Below are 16,427 nucleotides of genomic sequence, written 5' to 3'. Positions count from 1 at the left end.
GGCGCAGAGTCGAGCGCACAGAGTCGAGCGAAAACGAAACCTTAAGAAACTAAACCTGAAGGGTAACGTCAAAATATTATTTTTCTTAGAATCGAACAGAAGTAGACAAGTAGCATTTTCTTCCGTCTTATAAACAAATTTAATGAAATGATCTTTTTAATACGAGTAGTTGAGTACTAGGGACATAAATTATGATGAGGAGTGCCTTCGTTTTCGGGCTAGTACCGGAATGTCGCTGGGAGGTCTCAAATTGTGTCGTGCATTTGCCCCACTTTCTCGGTTACTAAAGCTCTGTTTACGATTATATTGACGCCTTAGACGTTCTAGAGCATTGCTTCCTAACTTTAACTTGACTTCATAGTAACCTTTAGTGTCCTTTAAGGGAGTTTCTGTGGTCGGACCGCGAGCGTTTCGCCTAGGCATCTATAGCTTCGTGTAAAAAATGTATTGCAAATGTATTCAGATTACCGGAAAGGCTCTTCACGGGCATGAAAGGTAACATCCCCTAAAAGGCAGTGAACAACGAAGAAATATAAGGCCGCAATATTCTCGAACCACACGCGCTAGTAAGTGCAGCGTGCTCCGTACCTATGGGACAAGCTGCCGCATGACGCCGCCCTCTTGATGGCTTTACCTGCGCCCAACCCGACAGCGGCAAAGCAGGATTTAGCGAAACGTACTAGACATCAGTGCTTGTAACGTGGATCATGCGGTTTGAGCTAGGGCCTTCGGTAGGACCTTGTGCTGACATTAGAATAACACAGAAATTAAAAATTAGCACTTCAAGTATGGATCTATTTAGATTCCACCAGAGTACATTGAGCCTGCTGCAATATCTTTATTAATAAATATAGATGTCATGGACATTTTTCTGCTTTGCAAAAATTTCTGCCGGCGAGAGAGCGAGTCATACTACAAACGAATGGACAACCGCGAATCTTTCCTTTCAGTTGGCATAAAGCGGTCGGAAAATTGTGTATTTCGTGACGAGCGGCCACAAGTGTAAACGCTTTTAGCATGTAGTACGCGAGCTGCCGATGCGAGACAGGTTCAACCCTGCGAGACGGCTCGCTCCTTATAAGGCCGAGGATATCAACATGTCTTGCTTCACTATCTACAATTATGACGAGGAGAAGGTTGGGCCATTTCAAATGCATGCCTTTTGGGACCGTCAGCGGCTGTTTCCGAAGCGCCGTTCACTGCGTCTCCAAAGCTAAAGTGGCATAGGATTATAGGGCACAGTCGGCCCCAAGAGAGCGGGCCAGCCAAAGCTCATGGCTGCCGACGAAGACAAAGACATCGCCTGCAGCTTATCTTGCAGGTGAATAATTCGTACACTCGGCCGAACGTTTTTCTGTTGAAATTCGGAGGCCTATTTCTTCGCCAGTCTAAGAGTTCGAATACGCCTAAGCATGCAGTCAATAGCATTAGAGAGATTGTCTCCATCCTTTGTCTCCTTCGTAATCGGTATTTTAGGCTTTTCTTTCGGAGGTTTGTAGAATAGGATAGGAAATAGAGGATTGGTGTAGAACTTTTAAATATATTTGCTGAGACTATTCGGTATGTTCGCTCTACATCTTTACTACGTAACGCCTCCATAAGTGCTCGTATAAAAATTGAATGAAACCATTTTGTAATCTGCGATAGTCACATATAGACGTTGGGTAAACTCCGCAGATTTCTCAAGTGCCCATCTTATGACACGGGTGTGTTGTCGACTACTCTTTCCTGAAGCTAGCTTGTTCTCCTTGTTGGTTGAAATCAAGCATTGTCCTAATCACATGGGCAATTACCTTAGTAATTATGTTCTACAATACGGAAAGAACGTCAATAGCCCTATATGCCTTTGAATTCTTTAACGCCTCCGAACTATGGATTAGTATGATGTTTGCGTTCCTGCTAATCTATAGTATACGCGGTGTGGCATGTATTCATAATAAAGGGTCGCAAGCTTTTCCAGTGCAATATTCGCTCAATCTTTTATCAAGTCGACTGTTATTGCTCCTTTTATCCTAATCATATCTGTTATGTGGTTGATGAGGCTTGTCAAGTTGTTAAAACTTCATTTTTCTCGCCGGTTTCTTTTGCAAAACAACTAATTATGCTGACTGATTGGTCTTGTGAGGTCCTTTTCTCATCGCTAGTTTTGCATGCAACTTCGATTTCCGGTTCGTCATCACGTCCGGTCTTAGTCACGTGGCAGTTCTTGGTTTTGTCGAAGCAGCGCACTTGCAAAAGCACATTCACACAAACATTCATGACGAGGGCGTACACAAGCGCTATACTCAGGTATCGTGCACAAATATTGTACATTACACTATAGAATTCTTTCGCTGCCTTTGATATATTGTCACTATTGCCGCTGACATTGTCCTGCTTACCTTTGACTACAATCATCGTGTTCCTTGCTACGTCAAGATTCCTTATTTTCTTATTGATTTCACGTTCCCACTCTCCTTGACTGGTACTGCGTGCTCAATATTTTCTATATCGTTATTTAGAATGTGACTTATTTCCTTCTTTTTGATCAGATTTGATTGTTCGATCATAGTAATTTGCTATCTGGAGCTAGACATTTTTATGTTCGGTCATTTTATTACATACTTTCTTACTAGGGAGAGCCTGCCTGTTTGGTGCCTTGTTGTCTCGCCTTGAACTTGGACTGCGGTCTCTGAAATTATTTTAGTTAATGCTTCATTCATACTTTTGTGCTACTTCGCTATCATCTTTCAAGGCCTCGTAATTTTTGTGAGCAGAAGCCTGAATCCATCCAATTTTCACTTGCCTGTGCTGGGCCAGCCTATTCCTTGCTAATTTCCCGATTTTCTCTTCAATTTAGGAGTAATTCTGCACCTTACCAGCGTGTCAGTGCTACCCTTCTTCCTACCTAACACTTCTATGTCGCGTACTGTGGTGGGCTCAGCTGAAACAAGGTATACATTATTCTCAGTACTTTATTTTCCACGAACACTACCAACATATCTCGTTTACTATACTTCTATAGTCGATGACAAAGCTGCTAAATACCTCTTCCCCAGCCCGCTTTCTCCCCATATTCGCACTGAAGTAGCCCACGTCTGTCGTATACTGAATTTCCGTCTTTCTCATCACTAATTCAGCACTCTCATAGAACTTTTATACTTCGATGTTTATTATCATTACTGGGCGTTGGAGCGTACATTATTACAAACTTTAATATATCGCTCCTATTTACCTTTATTTTAATGACGGCTACCCTTTCAATAAGTTTATAGAATTCGTCGCCATTCCCTCATTTTTATCTTGAATGAGAAATCCTGCACCGTATTTTCTCTCATGTATGGAAGAACTCTGTAGCAGAGAACGTGCCCATTCCTCAGCACTGTATATGTCATAGCGGTTCTTTTGACCTAATTAAGCCCAAGGAAATCCTAAGCAATGCCTGATAATTCAGCAAAGAGTCCTCAGTTAACTTCACTTGAAAGGGTTGTCGTGCTGGACATTGGCAAGTGTAGTTGTAGTTTCCAGTGGCGGCCTGTGCCAGTTCAGTTACTCTTAGCAACCTCTACTGCATCGCAGGTCTAACTGGCACCTTGTTCACGTGCAGCGCAGCTACTGCATACTATGCGCCTCGTGTTAATTTCAAGATTCGTTCCGGAAATAGTGGACCATATGCTGTGGCAGGAACACCAATTTTTATTCTAGCAAGGGAGCGTGCTTTTCCTGCAGCGCAGTGGGGCGTTCCTAATTTGGTTGCACCTCGATTAGCATAGCTGCACCGACCCTCGAGGGCCCTTTTTTTTCGTTTTTTTTTTTGTCCGGTTTAGGCGCCACTCTCAGTCCAGAAGGCGAAACTTGCCCGTCACCTTCATTCTATCCGTGCCAGGCCGTTTTGCGAGAATGACACAGCTATTTCCCGAGTTGCCGAAAGCACTTGTCTTTTTTCCCACACGACACCTGTGAGATTTCATTCAGACCCGCGAGGTCATAATGGACATCAACAGCTTGCGTTTACAACTGAACTTACCGTCTAAGGCGTTTCCGTGCTTCGGGTAGTTCGGAATCTTCCGCTTTCAGCAGGTACTTGCGGATTCCCAACATGTAATCGCGTGCATATTGACTCAAGTCGACGCCCTGCAAGTTGAAGCTGAACAACTGCAAAGTAAAGAATCCCTGTTTACTGGCAATGTCAAGCCGCTCAGGGGTGTTTTGTGCCACAGACGATAAAATTAATATACGAGTTATCGACATCGCAGCGCATACTCCAGAGTCTCCTTCAAAAACCTGTTAGTCAATTTCCGTATCACTTGGTTATTTTACGGGCGCAGCACAAAATTCAGAGAAGGCCGGTGTTCGCACCTCTTCAAATCAGCTTCACTAACTTATTACTCTCCATCTCGCTGATTACACTCCAATATTCCTTGCTACATATATATATATATATAATTGAAGTTCGTTAGGGTTGTTACAAACTCCTTGCGTCCGAGAGCTTATTCTCAGGAGCGGAGCGACAGGCCAGGTTCTCAGTGAAATGCAGACAGGATTGTTAAATAAAACGTTCAATTGCTTCCTTAACAGCCCGTTACAATGGTCTGCGCACAAGGTAATTCCCAACTATGAGTTAAAGCTAAGCTTGAACGCTGATAAGCTTATACGTCGAGATGCTCAAAATGAACACATTCAGCTCGTTCGGCGCAAGGTAATTATTTTGATTACCTGGTTGGCTTCCAGAAAGATATTAGCGCGTTGATCACGGAATCGAAGATCAACCATCGTTACAAAAACTATTTTAGTGACCCTCTGTGCTCTTTGACATTCTGCTTATTCCGTATGTACAAAATACATGTTATTTTTTAAAGAGACATACTATACGAGCCTCATGAGAAAATCACTACAGTGACACTTTTCTTCCTGTTTCCGTTTCAAACAACAACATTTCCTAAGTGACTTGAAAGCTTGGCCATGGTTTAATAATTTTTCCGACATGGAAAATTTTTACCACGAACTTATATCAAATACTTCGCGCTCGCACGAAATGTGATGCGAACGGCAACACCATCACCCCTTCATGGAGCCCGGAGCTTGTATATTACACTTGCCTGAGCATCCGTGGGAGAGAGTTCCTGCTGAAGTCGCAAGGCATTGTCAGAACGGAACAGCCATTCGTGAGTCATGAAGTGCTGAAGGGAATTCATCCCTTTGCATATCTTTTGGTGGAGGTGTAAAAACCTGTAATAAACCAAATAAAGGCTGTCCGCAACAAAATCTCCAGCCGCGTAAGAAGGCCGAGTTTCAGATTTTGGAGGTAAGTGCAGCCTCCGTGAAAAAAAAAATTACGTCTGAACTACGAGGAAAGCCGCTGAAAACTGTAGATTTATGATACCAAAACTGAAACCTAAAAAGGGCCGCCATTGCCGCTCGCCTGAGGGGGCGCATGACTCGGAACTCCCGGCTCTACTGCAAGGCCTCCGAGTTTATGAGATGGCCCACGGCTTGACCAAGAATGTCCGAGGCTGATGAGTTCGGACTTTACACCTGATGCGCGAACCACCATATGTATGCGTCACTTGTTTAGGCGCTATTTAGAGGGTGTTAATAATTAACTTAGACAATTTCTTCCCTTGCTTATTTGCCAAGGTTCCTTCAGAAGCATGTCCTTCTAATTTATTGTGAATTTAAACTAATGGATATGTCTATACAGCTGGCCTTCAAGAAAATGCATAAAATTGTTTATGTGATAGTAAATAGCCGCGTGGTCGTATTTAATCGCCGGGCTATGGCCAGCTTTACCGCACTAACTTAAAGAAGAAGATGGATTACAGGAAAGGATGTAATGACAGCGAATGAGTAGCATATGGCATACCGCAGCCAACGAGAGCTAATCACTGCATGCATGAAAAATACGGTTTTCTGTAAACCAACTGCCGTACTCGATCTTTTCCGTACGCAGTCTGTCTTTTTTGACTGCACATATTTTTTTATAGGATAAGCTTAAGCACTGCGAAGGTGACATTATTGAAATGTAGATTTTAGGCAAGCTTGACACACTTTGCCGGTTATGACGTCAGCTTTATAAACCTAAGTATTCAAAAAATATTTAATAACATCCTAATTCTGCCTTGGAAGCAATTGTTCAAACGGAAGATCTGGAGGCACTGACATATTCATCCACCTTCATTTTTTTTTAATATCGTCAAACTCCCACATAAATAGAGATCATCATCGAATTTCAAAGCTCAATCGAGCCAATATTGAAATCGAGTGTATCTCGGTATCTCGCTGCCACGTCAGATGAGAACGTCCTATAAAAAAAGTGTGTGACGATATTTGAATGTTGGCATGTCGCGGCACACCAAGACACAGCCACACAGCTTTCTGGCTAGAGATTTCGTTAGAGATGCCCAAGCCCAGGCGATGCGACGGCAATGAGAAGAAGATCCAGAGGTGAGGAAGCGGGACGGGGGAAGCCATCCGCTCCGTTACTCGTGGATTACATAACCGTGACGAAGGTCAGGTGCACAAAGAACAAGCTTCGCTGAACTCCTATTTTCCGGAAGGGGAAGGGTTAGTGATCTATTTGCGCTCCTGGCGCGCTCGGTTCCGGTAGTGCCTAAATTTAACGTTGAAATTCGATTTTGAATATCTCGAATTACATGTACGCATTCTTCATGATGTTTAAAAAGTGAGGGTGCATTAAAATATGACTAACAACAGATATGCTATTTACAGAACTGCTCCCAATGCATTAATATAAACGTAAATAATGTTTTATTTCTAATTATTTTCTGATCCTTGGGTAACGGGCGCGCTCTTGCATTCTATTAAAACGGAATATAACATGTATAGGAAATTAAAAAGTCAACGTTATAACACTTCCTTGAAGGAAAGATACTCTACGTATTTGCAAACTCCTAATGCTCTCTATGCAGCGCAAAGAAAGCTTATTTTAGCAATCGCATTGAACAGAACGGGATTTATTCGAAAAAAAAAATACTGGTGCCTTCTCAAGCAGTTTCTAGGGCGAGACGTAAAACCACATCCCCTAGAAAAAAATAATAAACAATTACGCTGTGTACACTACACCTGAAAGTATCTGTAATACTTTCAGTGCTTATTCTCGTCCCACATTAACTCAACTGGTAAGGATTTTGATGCAACGTACATTCCACGTACAGATGCTTCGTTTTACCCTTACCCTACAGATGAGCTTAAGGTGGCTTCTGTTATTTCTAATTTGCGAAACACAGCCTCTGGCATCGACAATCTTTCGGCGCATGTCGTTGAACGTGTAACTGACATCGTGTCACCAGTTCTCGCGCATATCGTCAATACTATATTCGTCACGGGTGCGTTTCCAGAGCGGATGAAAATTACCAAGGTGTTGCCACTGTACAAGTCAAAGTACAAGCATAGAATAGAAAACTACCGTCCAATATCAGTGCTACCGTTCTTCAGCAAAATACCCGACAAAATATTTGCGAGGCGCCTTAATGACTACCTGTACAAGCACAACATTCTTTCTCGGCACCAATTTGGTTTTACAAACGACCTTTCCACACAAATTGCAGTCTCAACGTTTACAGACTTCATCAGAAAATCAATAGACAGTGGTTATCTAGTCGCGGGATTGTTCATAGATTTCGCAAAAGCTTTCGATTCCCTCAATCATATTATAATCAGCGATAAATTGCTTCGTTACGGAATTAATGGAAAACCTTTGACGTTAATTCACTGTTATTTAGAAATTCGGCAACAAATTGTTCAAATAGGTGATTATCTGTCCAACAGCACCGTTATTAACCTTGGCGTTCCCCAGGGATCCGTACTTGGACCTTTATTTTTTTTACTCTACATAAATGACTTGCCTTCGCAACTCGTGTGCTGCCCCTGTACTCTAGCTATGCAGACGATACTTGCCTTACTATAGCTGATCGTGAAGAATGCAACCTAATTAATATGCTCAGCTTCGAATTACAACTTTCGCACCGTTGGTGTACACTGAATGCCCTTTACCTTAACTCAACGAATAGAGTTTTTATCTTATTTCACTCAGAAAAAAGCAATACGGCTATTCATTCAGATGTCGTTTACAATAACCATTCCATAAAACAATCTAGTGAGACAAAATTTCTTGGTGTTATTATCGATAACCATTTAAAATTCGCCTTCATGTGCGTTCCGTAGTTCATGAGGCTTCATGTGGCTTGCATGTGCTGTCGAAATGTCGAAACTATTTCACCTACTTATCAATTTTTACTACACATTTGTTCGTTCTCCCATTAATTAATGCTTAGCGATCTGGGGTCGCACATACAAAACTCATCTGTCACCGGTGTTTACACTTCAAGAAAGAGCTCTTCGCGTTATAGCACCCAACAATATTCACACTAAGAGTGAAGATTTATTTAAAAAAAGCTGAACATCCTCAACATTTACGATTTGACAACATACAACATCGCCTCCGTCATGCATCAAATAGTAAATGAAAAACTAGCCTTGACAACAGTCTCGTTCCATCCCTGACTTAGCAATGTTGGAAACGGGTCTCGCTGTCGTTTTTTTATTTCCCAAGGTAAATACTAATTATCTGTCGCTCTACATTAGAGTTTACAGGCACCTCAGTTAGGAATAAGCTTGATAGTGACCTAACCACTCCAAGAACGTTGCGTACATTCCTTAAACAATCAAAGCACTCACTTATTGACAATGCGTAACACTGTGCATGCTTGCACATGTCCTCATTTTTCTTTTTTTTTCTTTTTTTTTGCTGTGCCGATGTTTTCGATGACGTAACAAAGAAAATTGTTAGAAAAATGTATATCATTTGTGAAATTTTCTCTACTACTGTATTTTCTTGTTTTACCTATTCAGCTATTTCAGTTTTATGTGATTTTACAGTAGAAAAAGACAGATGCCATAGAAATGTTTTTCCTAATAAGAATTGGTAGGGACCCTTTAATAAAATTTGTTGGGTCCCAAAAGTGTGTACTTTGCCGTTGTATACGTTTATTATGTTAAATAAACTTTCAAACTTTCAAAGTAAAGTTATTGGGGCAAAAGTACGTATGCCTCACCTAGGAAATAATCTGCATAAACGCTGCGTTCGCTGCCCTTGCGCCTTTTTTTTATGGAAACTCTGTATGGTATAAAAAGCGCCCTATATACTCGCCGAATGTTCAAGACTCAGCGGTTACAAGAACAATTAACAGCTACACGCACTTGAACCTGTCAAGCACAATAGGGCGTTTTCGCATGCAGCGAGCACACGTCGAAACAAGCTGTAGTGCAAGCAAACAAAGGCTCTATTTGGCGCGAGGACCCCCCCCCCCCCCCTGTAAACTATAAGCTGTAAGGGCCTACAGTCGTACGCGCATCGAAAGTTGGATCAGGTGACATGTCGTTTAGTCGAGGTGACTTATTCCTGTGCATCGTTGAACAACAACGAAAATACTCCTACTTTACTAATGTTTCGGCCGGTGGCCCGGCATTCATCGTAGGCGGGGCCGGGCCACCAGTCGAAAGGTTAATAAAATAATATAATTTTTGTTTTTAAACGTGTAAATATAGTTATCTCATAATTATTTCTCCCGGTTTAGCGTACACTTTCAATCGATATATATATATATATATATATATATATATATATATATATATATATATATATATATATATATATATATATATATATATATATAGAGTCATATCATTAGAAGCCAACAAACACTGACACCTAGGACAACATAGGGGAAATTACTTGTGCTTTATCAATGAAATAAGGAAACGATAAATTAATGCAAATGCAAGTGGATGAACAAAAAAGTTTCCGCAAGTCGTGACCGAACCCACAACCTACCCGCCGCGGTTGATCAGTGGCTATGGTGTTGTGCTACTGAGCACAAGCTCGCGGGATCGAATCCCTGCCACGGCGGCCGTATTTCGATGGAGGCGAAATGCGAAAACACCCGTGTACTTAGATTTAGGTGCACGTTAAAGATCCCCGGGTGGTAGAAACTTCCGGAGCCCTCCACTACGGCGTGGCTCATAATCAGGAAGTGGTTTTGGCACGTAAAACCCCGTAATTTAACCCACAACCTTCGCATTTGGCGTGCGATGCTCTACCAATTAAGCTACAGCGGCGCCGTTTCCCTGCCTACTTTCTTGGGCATTTATGTTTCCTGGTAGAACCCTGGGAGTGACAGCCAGCGCCCCCACTAGCAGACCGTGGCGGCGGATGTCGAACATCCTTTCTGCCACAGGCGTCACGAGAACGTGAACGCACGCGATTTGCGAAGGTTGTGGGTTCGGTTCCCATCTGTGTCAAGTTGTTTTTTCATCCAATTTCATTTCCATTAATTCATCGTTTCTTTATTTCATTTATTAAGCACAAATAATTTCACCTATTCTTGTCCTTGGTGTCAGTGTTTGTTGGCTTCTTAAGATACGACTAATAAAGATCGGGCCCCTCGGTTAACCCCTTTTCTTCTCGTTTATTACATGACGGAGGTCTTGAATCCGGCAACACTGATGCCTTCAGGTAGCATGTGTGGGTTTATTGACCGGTTGCCTTCACCCAAAAAATCACGTTCTCTTCACGTCTGCGACAGAAAGGATGTTCCACATCCGCCGCCAAGGTCTGTGAGTGGGGGGTCTGGCTAACACTCCCAGGGTTCTACTAGGAAGCATAAATACCCAAGAAAGTGGATCGGCAAACGGCGCCGTGGTAGCTCAATTGATAGAGCATCGCACAGGAAAAGCGAAGGCTGTGGATTTGGCCCCAACCTGCAGCAAGTTCTTTTTCATCCACTTTCATTTGCATTAATTTATCGTTTGTTTATTTCATTTATTAAGCACAAGTATTTTCCCCCATGTTGCCCTTGGTGTCTGTGTTTCTTGGCTTCTTCTGACAAGACTAATAAATATCGGGCACCTCGGTTAACCCCTTCTTTTCTCATATATATATATATATATATATATATATATATATATATATATATATATATATATATATATATATATATATATATATATATTGTGACGTGGTCGTAACGGTGAGGAAAGCAGCAAAACTGGGAGTTACGAAACTATCGTTATAATTGGCGAACTTATTCCCTCAAAAACAGGATGCAATTCACGAACGGCGACAACGGCGACAGCGGCGAACACAGTCGGCGATCGTCGAGAACCTCATCTGCTTTTATACATCAGTCATCGAAGGTTCCAGAGTAATCGCTGGTGCCCGCGCGTCTTCCAGAAAATTCTACACCATTCACGTAACGCATACGTGAAATCAGATTACACAACGTTCCGTAGCACCAGACAGCAAAAATAAGCATCGATAACATTCGAGAAACTACCCGTACATGCAGGCGCGTCCAGCACTGTGCGATAACATTTGTTAGACGGTGAAAGACGGACACCCGGAAAAGACAAACAAGTACACGTGTAAATTATATATATATGTGTGTGTGTGTGTGTGTGTGTGTGTGTGTGTGTGTGTGTGTGTGTGTGTGTGTGTGTGTGTGTGTGTGTGTGTGTGTGTGTGTGTGTGTGTGTGTGTGTGTGTGTGTGTGTGTGTGTGTGTGTGTGTGTGTGTGTGTGTGTGTGTGTGTGTGTGTGTGTGTGTAGTCACGCTCTCGCAACAGAGGCCAGAAAGAGCGTTAATAGCCAGAGAAACGGGGAGGGGAGAAGGAAGACAACGTTCGGCTGGCTGCCTCTGTATCGGTCCGGAAAAATGCCAACCGTCCCGATTGATCTGCTGATGCATATGATGACTGTAGATAAGATGCAATGAATTGAGGGCGTGTGGTTATATGTTTTAGCACGACGTGCTCTAAGAGCTTATATCTTGTGCAAATCCGAGAAACGTGTCTGTAGGTTGAAACGCTAGGCTTCCTGATTATTACACTGGGCAACTTTAGCTGTCTTCCACTCACCGAAAACAAATAAAGATTTTAATCACTGGCTAACTACTGAGCACGAGTTATTTTACCACTGTAAAGCTATTTCGCGTTTCATCTGGTCTCGCACGTGATCCTATAAAATAATAAGCGCAGGGATTCTGTTCACTTAAAAGACCAACCTGTGACTAATATTTTTTTTTTACGAAGGAATGGGCAATAACACTCGCCACCACCATTTAGCCGTAGTGACAGCCAAGCCGATGTACGACCCTTGTTTAGCTGATCATGTTTTCCGCAACACTCCATTAACCCATGCTGGCTATGCAGGAATGTCGGTGGTACCAACCTCGGTTTCTGTCCGCAGAGTTGCAAGGCCAGGTCTGCGACGCACGCTGGCACATAGTGGAGGCACCACAGGTTTACGCTGTGCCACAGCTGGCTGTTCGTCATGTGGAACTTGGGGAAACGAATCGCATTTGGCAATGGGTATTGCAAATAAGTTGGCTGCATCAGGTCAGCCAGATCCGCCCAGGTTTGCCGCAACAAGGCGCCACTCGCACAGTGGTACACCTCGATGTGTTCAGGTCTGCGAGACATGTCCCGTGTCAAAGTGAAGCTCATAAACTAGGACACCTTCGCAAGTGCAAACACAAGCACAAAAAATTACTGACAAACTTAAAAAAGGCGTGCCATCAAGGAACAGCAAAAGCGGGCGGCCCACTGAGTTTGGCCAAGCTTTAGTATGCGGCTGCCATGCTAATAAGAAAACGATCATGAGTGTGGAATAACACCGCGCTGTAGTGTGAACTGGAAATGCCTGGATGTCATGATATTAGTATTGCTTTGGCAGGGTGGTCATGTCTCTCGTTCACTGGTAAGCCAGCACTGTTCAAGCAACAGTGTTATCCAGAGCTTGGTTTCTGGTACTATTTTTTATTCTCGTCATAAAATGTTCTGAGGATATAAACCACCGGTGACAAATAACAGAGCATAGTAGAAAAAGAAAAAGAGAACAGCAGGCTTCGGTCATTCTTCGGCTCTGATTTCGCTCAATTCCACAGGCAGCATTCTCCCGCATTGAATACTAGTATAGTTTTCTTGCCTGATTTTAATGCCACTAATGTTTTTTGGCTACTTCACAAACTTTTCTGGGACTGATTCATCATCTATATATTTCTCTAACCGCTTGCCCGCCAACCTCGGTGACGGGTGGTCAATGGTCGAGTGAGTAGCGCATCCGCCTGCTCTGCTGGAGAAAACATCGCACCGACATGAGCCACTAAGCACACCGCGTTCGATATGTGGCACCTGGCTATGCACCGCCCTTCAATAAACCTCTTTTACGCCAACTTGCAGCACTGGGTAACTGTCACTCGGTCTGTGGTGCATTTCAATGAACCTATTTCATAACCTCATGGGTTACTGGGTTTGTTCCAGCGCTTTGAAATGAACATCTTTCACGCCAAATTAGATACTCAGGTATGTGCCGCTGTGTACACAGCGCTCTTCAATGACAAAAATGACCCTTTACTCCGATTGTTAGAGGAATCGAACCTGCGTCCCGCATGGTCCTTCAGGCAGTGCCCCTAGATGTCCCATGAAATATTTATATTTATTCAATACAACGGTCACAACATTATTGTACAGGAAGTTTTGTGTTTGTGCACTGCATTCTTCACACGATATGCCGAAACGCAAACGCTAGTGCAGAGGAATTCAGCGTGTGAACACATACGCAGTGATGTCACGGTGACGAAGGCGACATATGATGCTTATTGGGGGAAGGCCAGGGACGACTGGTGCATGCAATCAAAAGTGCGACATGCTAATATAAAGCAAATGAATTGCTGTGGGATATATAATTCACCTATTTATCAACAGAATTGAATTGAATTGAATTCATTCCGCAACAACAAGGCAGCGAGGATGACCAGGCAAAAAGCTACAAGTAGCAGCTCGAGGAAAACCTGGCCACATCATATACATGGCGACTTCAAAGCTGCCCTGTGTATAATAAACCGCCGTGCTTTAGAAACATGTGTGAGTCGACGTCAAATGTTCAAGTTTTAAACAAGAATCGTAGTGAGACTTGCCCATTCTAGAGGATTGGTCAAAAGCGGGCTTAGACCCAGTGGCAAATAGTGAGTGCCTAAATAAAAAGAAATAAAATAAATCAAGCAATCCGTCAAGTATAAAATACTATTTCGACAATGTATCAGTGTGCTTTAAATATGCCTGTATGACGGCATGTTGAGATGTTATGTGGCAAGTAATATCTATGTTGCGCAGATCAAAGTTGTGCGAGCTTAGTCAGCGCACAATGGTTGTGAATGAAATATATATGTTTATGCACTGCATCGTTCCCCAGCTGTGACCAAACGGAAACTTCAGTTCAAGCGGATGCACGTTTTGAGACACCACGCTGGCAAAGACAAAGGCAATTTATGATGACTGTTGAAAGAACAATGGTGATTACAGGTGTATGCACTTATATACATCCACCAACATAGCAACTGATCCAACTGTACCGATCAGTCCGGCAACCAACCAAAATCCTGGAAAATTGACAAAATAAGCCCAGTCAGTATCAGGTCTTTTTGTCTTTGGTTGTCATCCGTTAGCGATATGGCATTCCCTGGTTGGGTTATTTTTGAGCACACTTCATAAAATTCATATTGGCATGGAGGTAGAATGCACAATTTTTCAATGTATCTTTCGAAACTAAGTGCCTTAAGAGTTTGCATGTGTTCCAAATCAAGGAAACATGCCTATAGTTTAAAACCTAACTCTTACACCTTACTCTGTGCAAGGGGATGACCTATATCGCTTCCACTCGTGGAGAACACAGTAACATTTTGATAATTTGTTATCCATAAAGCACAGGTATTCTCTGACATTCATTGTGCATACCACCGTAAAATATTTGCGCGTTATCTGGTGGCGCATCTGGATATTTATTTAGTTCAAGTGTATAGGTTTATGAATGCATTGAAGTGCTTTATCCAAAATCTAATGTTGTCACAAGCTGATATCTTAAGCGACTCCCGTGGAGCCCTCAGCGGATTGTCTAGCGCCAACGCTGACTAACCTCTTTTATGTAAAGTACTTAAGCTGGCGCCACAAATCACGCCTGACAGAAGAAAAACTATCTTTCAATGGATACTATCACACTTGGGTATCTCAGGAAACGAGGCAGCTGATGCTCTGGCGGCATCAGCCCATAATCTTTTCTGGCGAGAACTTATGCAGGGTGTCCTAGCTAACTTCAGCCAGAGTTTAAAAATATATGCGAATGGCCCGTAGCTGGAAAGAACCAAGGTAATGTTATTTGTTGTCGCTTGTAGATACACAAATTACTTTTTTTTTCGTTCCGCCTAATTCAATAATTGGTCTTATTATTATTCAACTTCTCAAGTATTATAAATAATTCAAAAGTGCGAATAAGAAAATTGTAAAGCGACATGAAAAACTCCCGGTACAGCTTTCTGTTGCTCAATACGCGCTACATAAAAGTGTTTTTTCGAGCGTGAAATAGCTCGCTAATGCAAGCAAAAAGCTCGCAAATACAGACTAGCCGCTCTAGAGATTTTGTGTGCATTTGCGGGCTATTTTTACGCTCAGAAAAAACTTTTATACAGCACGGATTGGTAAACCAATTACAGCGCTACATAATAATCATAGAGAAATTCCCAAAGATCTGCGGAAGGATATCACAGTCATACCTGTTTCAAGGAATGTTCACCCCATTTATAATGTGGGCAGAAGGCAAGCTAGAACCAAAGTCCTACTAGAGAAAGCAAGAAAAAATCAGACTGAAGAAAGCTGGTTTGTCGACGCGGCTTTCTTGTCAAATACATGAGCCTTCACAGTGGTTCCTTGGAAGGGCAAAGGTGAAGTCATCAACTCAGCTTCCACGTACCCCAGTCAACCACAAATTGCAGAACAGGTAGCCATTGCATTAGCACTTTTAGACCCGATGAGATCCAGGATCCACAGCGATTCTAGGGGCAGCTGTCTGAGCATTTGCCAAACGAGACATCTCTAGACAGTCCCTGGAAATTCTCGACGGAAAGGTCGTCAAACGCTTTAAGATTATCTTGCTTCTGCTCGCGCGAACCTCAAAGAATCTGCCCACAATGCTGCACGAGGACTTGCCAACCGTGCAGCCACAAGGCAAGGATTTGCTGAGGTTCCAGCAGGGACCACCTCCTCACGTTCAACGAGCTAACCAAGCACTTCTACTTTAGGCCCAGGATGTTCCCCCCTCCGCACAGCAAACTAAACAGAAATCAGGCCATTCCGGTAAGGCTCTTTCAAACAATAGCCTATCCGAACCCGCTTCTAATCAACAAGATCTATCCGGTGTTCTCTACACCTACAACATGCGATAAATATAACGACACCATAGATCTTAGTCATACGCTCTGGCGTTGCTCCGCGTTATGCAAACACAAGGACAACACTGAAGCCGAAAGTCTGGTCCTTCCGGTCCCAAAGGGAGCGGCCCACTTCGGGCTCGGAAACTAGCGCGATCAAATGAACCATCAT

The 16,427-nt window shown here is 42.8% G+C and overlaps 1 protein-coding gene across 1 annotated transcript in view; it reads right to left on the bottom strand.

Annotated features, from left to right (window-relative positions):
• Positions 1 to 16,427, bottom strand: part of LOC142588821 (fatty acyl-CoA reductase 1-like) — a 60,920-nt gene that overhangs the window by 6,310 nt on the left and 38,183 nt on the right. Inside the window, exons 11-13 of the mRNA XM_075700637.1 lie at positions 12,226 to 12,465; positions 5,079 to 5,208; positions 4,007 to 4,134 (exon numbers count right to left, since the gene is read on the bottom strand). Of these exons, the coding sequence (XP_075556752.1) occupies positions 4,007 to 4,134; positions 5,079 to 5,208; positions 12,226 to 12,465 (498 nt within the window). The remainder of the gene's footprint in view (positions 1 to 4,006; positions 4,135 to 5,078; positions 5,209 to 12,225; positions 12,466 to 16,427) is intronic.

Source organism: Dermacentor variabilis, chromosome 7 (assembly GCF_050947875.1).
Source record: "Dermacentor variabilis isolate Ectoservices chromosome 7, ASM5094787v1, whole genome shotgun sequence".
Lineage (NCBI taxonomy): Eukaryota > Metazoa > Arthropoda > Arachnida > Ixodida > Ixodidae > Dermacentor > Dermacentor variabilis.
The sequence above is the reverse complement of the archived record's forward strand: the minus strand, read 5'-3'. Positions and strand labels throughout refer to the sequence as shown.